The sequence below is a fragment of the Epinephelus moara genome, chromosome 6, assembly GCF_006386435.1.
Source record: "Epinephelus moara isolate mb chromosome 6, YSFRI_EMoa_1.0, whole genome shotgun sequence".
Taxonomy (NCBI): domain Eukaryota; kingdom Metazoa; phylum Chordata; class Actinopteri; order Perciformes; family Serranidae; genus Epinephelus; species Epinephelus moara.
The window spans coordinates 44,747,663-44,753,372 of NC_065511.1; the positions used below are offsets into that span (position 1 = coordinate 44,747,663).

Below are 5,710 nucleotides of genomic sequence, written 5' to 3' on the forward strand. Positions count from 1 at the left end.
TCCTGTCAGAGACGTCCTGTCAGAGACATCCTGTCAGAGGCATCCTGTCAGAGACGTCCTGTCAGAGACGTCCTGTCAGAGACGTCCTGTGAGAGACGTCCTGTCAGAGACGTCCTGTCAGAGACGTCCTGTCAAGAGACGTCCTGTCAGAAACGTCCTGCCAAGAGACGTCCTGTCAAGAGACGTCCTGTCAGAGACGTCCTGTCAAGAGACGTCCTGTCAGAGACGTCCTGTCAGAGACGTCCTGTCAAGACACGTCCTGTCAGAGACATCCTGTCAGAGACGTCCTGTCAGAGACGTCCTGTCAGAGACCTCAGTGTGATGTGCTGACCTGCAGCTGGGAGCAGACGGTCGCCCTGCAGTAGTGACTAAAGTCCAACATGTCTCCAACGCTCACACCCAGACTGAGCAGCACGCTGAGGTCATCAACCAGCAACACCGGGGAGCCCCGCCCCTCCTCATCATCATCATCATCACCGCCGCCACTGGTCAGACTGGAGCCAACAAACTGGTACAGACTCTTCAGACCAGCAGCAGGATCCCTGCAGACACACACACAGTTTATGTTTATTTACACATTGTTTACAGGTCATCAGTGATGTCATACACATACTGCGGTCAGAGTGATTGTTTGCTTGTACCTGAGGAAGTCCATGACCTCACTTCCTGCTTCAGTCTCTTGAGGAATCAGAACAGACAGCGACTCCTTCAGACCCTCCAGGAAAACCAGCTGACCCTTCTCTTTAGCCTGTGACAGGCTGACACCCTGAGGACACACCCATTCAGTGACATCATTCAATGTCATGGCGCCCAGCCAAAGGCTATCATACAGTCAGACTGCACCAGTGACCCCAGTGACCTCGCTCCCTGTCAGTCTGTGATTTACAGATTAAAGCTGAGGTGGACAGAAATCAGACAGTTGTCCCCTCTCTGTCCTAAGCTCCGCCCACCAGACAACCACACACTTCATACAGTGACTCAATGTTTCCATACGCTGGTTTATTTCATCTCATTTCACTCTCAGCCACTTTCTAGCTGCTTGCAGCCAAACACTATAGACCACGCCCCTATGCCTCCTCCTCCTCGCTCCGCTACAGACCACCTTGCTGGGAGGAGAGTGGGCAGCAGCTCTGGAGACTGACCTCCAGTCAGAGCCGGCCCAAGGCATAAGCGAACTAAGCTCCTGCTTAGGGCCCCGTGACCACTAGGGGGGCCCCAAGAGCAATTAACTTCAAAAAAGAAAAAAAAAAAGAACAAATTAATTCTTTTTTTCGATGTGTGAGTGATGATGATTCACATATTATCAAACAAAAAGACAGTATTATGTTAACAGAGTGTAGTTTCCTACTGCCTCTCTGCTCTAAATGTCAGACCTCCGCTGGTAAGGTGTGCATCCAGCCTGCAGTGCGCACTGCGCATCCACGGAGCTAGGAGCAGGTGGAAGGCCTAATATTGTCGCAACAAAGGACATACCCTTCAGGGACAGAAGAAAGAAAGAGAAAGAAAGAGGAAGAGGAGAAAAAACAACAAGATAAATGTATGTTTGCATGTCTTGGTAATGTAACGTTTGGTGTCAAGGAGATTTTGAAAAGTTTCCTCAAATTAAGAAAGTCCCTAATTATTGTCTCTTATTACTATGTTAGCCTATAATAGCAAATTAGCTAGCTAACGTTAGTTCAAAACTAGAGAAATGTATCTTTTAACTGGTTAGAGGTTAGATAGCTTACTATTCAAGCTAACGTTTTTGTGTTTGTGTAATAGCCTACTTTGAATAAGTTGATTCTTGGTGTATATATATATATATATATATATATATATATATATATATATATATATATATATATGTACACATATATATATCTGGGTCATTTTTGGCATCAAAACAACGTTTTTGATAACGTTTGATAGCAAATGTTTATTAACAACTTATTAATTACGCGGTGATGTTTGCTAGCAATATGTTTTTGCATTAATGAATTAACTTCACTTATAGTTTGAGATATGTTGTTTGCTGCAGAGCACCGTAATTTTTGTGAGTAAATAAACATATTTCTTTTACATCAACTCCCTTTTATGCTCATACGTTATATGAAACTTCCCCAGGAGCACTGTTAAAGTATTTTGGAGGAGGCAATGACTCAGCCCAGGGGCAGTCCACCTCCTCAGGCTCAGCCCAGGTGCAGTCCACCTCCTCAGGCTCAGCCCAAGTGCAGTCCACCTCCTCAGGCTCAGCCAAGGGGCAGTCCACCTCCTCAGGCTCAGCCCAGGGGCAGTCCACCTCCTCAGGCTCAGCCAAGGCTAATGAATCAGGTGAGGGAAAAACTGTCACCATATATATTTAATTTCTAGTCAAATTATCTCATTAAGATATACTAATATAAGATATAATTATATGACAAGGGACATGTTTTTCATCTTAGATCCATCTCCATCCTCTGTGCCCACTATCCCCTCTGTGTCTGCTGCAACCTCAGCTCTACCTGGTAAGTTAACAACAAAACAGCCTTTGTAATTGCTCAGTGTACTGCAGAACATTCTGAGATTAATCATTTTTAATATAAGACATAATCATATGAAAAGGGACATGTTTTTAGACAAATGCATATTATTTCAAAACTTCTCTAGCAATTTTCAGTTGTTCCACTGGCAGATTGTTTTCTTACTACAAGCTATAGCTGTACTATTTTACTTAGAAAATAAGCAGCATAATTTTCATGTGTAGTATGACATCTAACATGACTTGCTTTTGTTGTTGTTTTTCATCTTAGGTCCATCTCCATGCTCTGCTCCATCCACTGTGCCCACTGTCCCCTCTGTGTTGCAGTTTATTTAAAACAAAAAATAATAAAGCAGATTGTGTTTACAGTAAATGATTGGTTTCTTTTGTTACTTTTAGTTGGCCTAGATGACATTTGGTATCCCACTTTGTACTATATCACTTTGAATATTAAGTGTAAATTAACCCCAGGCTGCTCTTGTAGCTGAATTTGCTACCATTTCAGAATAAAAACCATAAATGGGTAAAACATGCCAGGCTGCTCTTTGAGGTTTTATGTATTGATTCTCTGTGTGGCCAGTAGGGGGAGTTGCTGACTTTGCCAAATATTAATTGAAAGATTTTTCTGCAAGTCTGCAAATCTGTTGTCTGCTTCCATGGCCTTCTCACATCTAGTTTTACAAGTGATGACAGAGTAGAACATGAAATAACTTACAGCAGGTGAGTGAATGTTGAATAATCAGTATTATTGGCAGTAATAGAGGGCCCCAAAATCAAATTTTGCTGAGGGCCCCATGGAGGCTTGGGCTGGCCCTAAACGCGACAGCGTCAGGTGTGACAGTGTCAGATGTCGCAGCTAGAGGTGTGGCAGCATCAGGTGTGGCAGCATCAGGTGTGACAGCATCAGGTGTGACAGTGTCAGATGTGGCTGCATCAGGTGTGACAGCATCAGGTGTGACAGCGTCAGGTGTGGCAGCATCAGGTGTGGCAGCATCAGGTGTGACAGCATCAGGTGTGACAGTGTCAGATGTGGCTGCATCAGGTGTGACAGCATCAGGTGTGACAGTGTCAGGTGTGGCAGCATCAGGTGTTGCAGCATCAGGTGTGACAGTGTCAGATGTGGCAGCATCAGGTGTGACAGCATCAGGTGTGACAGTTCAGGTGTGANGTGACAGCATCAGGTGTGACAGTGTCAGGTGTGGCAGCATCAGGTGTTGCAGCATCAGGTGTGACAGTGTCAGATGTGGCAGCATCAGGTGTGACAGCATCAGGTGTGACAGTGTCAGGTGTGACAGCATCAGGTGTGGCAGCATCAGGTGTGACAGTGTCAGGTGTGACAGCATCAGGTGTGGCAGCATCAGGTGTGACAGCATCAGATGTGGCTGCATCAGGTGTGAGAGTGTCAGATGTGACAGTCTCAGGTGTGGCAGCATCAGGTGTTGCAGCATCAGGTGTGACAGTGTCAGGTGTGGCACCATCAGGTGTAACACCATCAGGTGTGACAGCGTCAGGTGTGGCAGCATCAGGTGTGACAGGACAGTGTCAGGTGTGAGAGCGTCAGGTGTGAGAGTGTCAGATGTGGCAGCATCAGGTGTGACAGCGTCAGGTGTGACAGCGTCAGGTGTGGCAGCATCAGGTGTGACAGCGTCAGGTGTGGCAGCGTCAGGTGTGACAGGACAGTGTCAGGTGTGACAGTGTCAGATGTGGCAGCATCAGGTGTGACAGCATCATGACAGTGTCAGATGTGGCAGCATCAGGTGTGACAGCATCAGGTGTGACAGCGTCAGGTGTGACAGTGTCAGGTGTGACAGCGTCAGGTGTGGCAGCATCAGGTGTGACAGGACAGCGTCAGGTGTGAGAGCATCAGGTGTGACAGTGTCAGATGTGGCAGCATCAGGTGTGACAGCATCAGGTGTGACAGCGTCAGGTGTGACAGCGTCAGGTGTGGCAGCATCAGGTGTGACAGCGTCAGGTGTGACAGCGTCAGGTGTGGCAGCATTAGATGTGACACCATCAGGTGTGACAGCGTCAGGTGTGACACCATCAGGTGTGACAGCATCAGGTGTGGCAGCATCAGGTGTGACAGGACAGCGTCAGGTGTGACAGTGTCAGATGTGGCAGCATCAGGTGTGACAGTGTCAGGTGTGACAGCATCAGGTGTGGCAGCATCAGGTGTGACAGTGTCAGGTGTGGCAGCATCAGGTGTGACAGTGTCAGGTGTGACAGCATCAGATGCGACAGGGTGTTGGTTTCCAGAAGAAGCGTCAGGTCTAACCTGTGTAACAGCAGCAACAGAAGGTTTTCTTATCTGGCGGGGAGGTGGGGCTGTGCAGTTTCTTGGAGTCAGGGTTTGATCTGGCTGGATTCAGGTCGCTGCCATCGCTGACTGGAGGTCAGTCTCTGGAGCTGCTTCCTGCTCTCCACCCGGTGAGGTGGTCTGTGGCAGTGGGTAGTGAGGCGGAGGACATACTGTGATTCGAGGCTGTAGCTAACATTAGCTACGTCAACATGAACTTTACACTACAGCTGTGAGCTTTTAGCTCCTGTTAGCATAAGGCTAAACTGTTAGCATCATTTTCTCCCCATCTCTGAAACTGACTTGAGTTTTATTCAGATTATTGTCAGACTCTGTTTCATCAGTCTGTCTGTCTGTCTGTCTGTGTCTCTGTCTGTCTGTCTGTCCGTCTCATGGGACAGAGCCAGAAGATTGTCCCTCGTGACGTGCTGACGTATTGCGGTAAGCGAGTTGTGTCATTTCCGGTGTTTCTGTGACAGCGTCTCTGTACTGCTCTGGTGAATTCTACTAGCCTGCTTTCTCACTTCAGTTGCTTTAACATCTACTTCAACTCTTAACCCACACTGGTTCTGTTTAAGCACTTATAGCTCTCCTCCTTTCTACGACTTTCTCGCTAATCTCTTAGCTGTTGTTTGCACGTTACTAGCCTTGGTAGCTACATTAGCTTTACAGTTAGCGGTGGCTTCTCCCTCTGCTCTCTCTTGCTCGGTGTGCCAAATGTTAAGTTATGCCTCTGCCTCCTTTAGCGACAGTGGTAATTGTAATAAGTGTAGCTTATTTGCTGCATTGGAGACGAGGCTTAGTGAATTAGAAGCGCGGCTCCGCACCATGGAAAACCATTCAGTAGCTGCGGTAGTTAGCCAGCCCCCTGTAGCCGGTGCGGAGCCACATAGCATAGCCTTAGCCTCTGCTAACTG

At 47.3% G+C, this 5,710-nt stretch overlaps 1 protein-coding gene and 1 long non-coding RNA gene across 3 annotated transcripts in view; one reads left to right on the top strand and one right to left on the bottom strand.

The window, feature by feature from the left end:
• Positions 1-5,710, bottom strand: part of elp6 (elongator acetyltransferase complex subunit 6) — a 25,878-nt gene that overhangs the window by 9,091 nt on the left and 11,077 nt on the right. The window contains exons 4-5 of the mRNA XM_050047897.1: positions 642-766; positions 322-542 (exon numbers count right to left, since the gene is read on the bottom strand). Coding sequence (XP_049903854.1) covers positions 322-542; positions 642-766 — 346 coding nt within the window. The remainder of the gene's footprint in view (positions 1-321; positions 543-641; positions 767-5,710) is intronic.
• LOC126391561 (uncharacterized) lies at positions 773-5,704 on the top strand. 2 transcript variants are annotated; one of them, XR_007570097.1, is made up of 4 exons: positions 773-2,177; positions 2,238-3,644; positions 3,679-4,213; positions 4,255-5,704. It is a non-coding gene; the product is annotated as an uncharacterized LOC126391561 (long non-coding RNA). The 2 variants fall into 2 exon arrangements; XR_007570096.1 differs by having other exon boundaries at positions 2,298-3,644.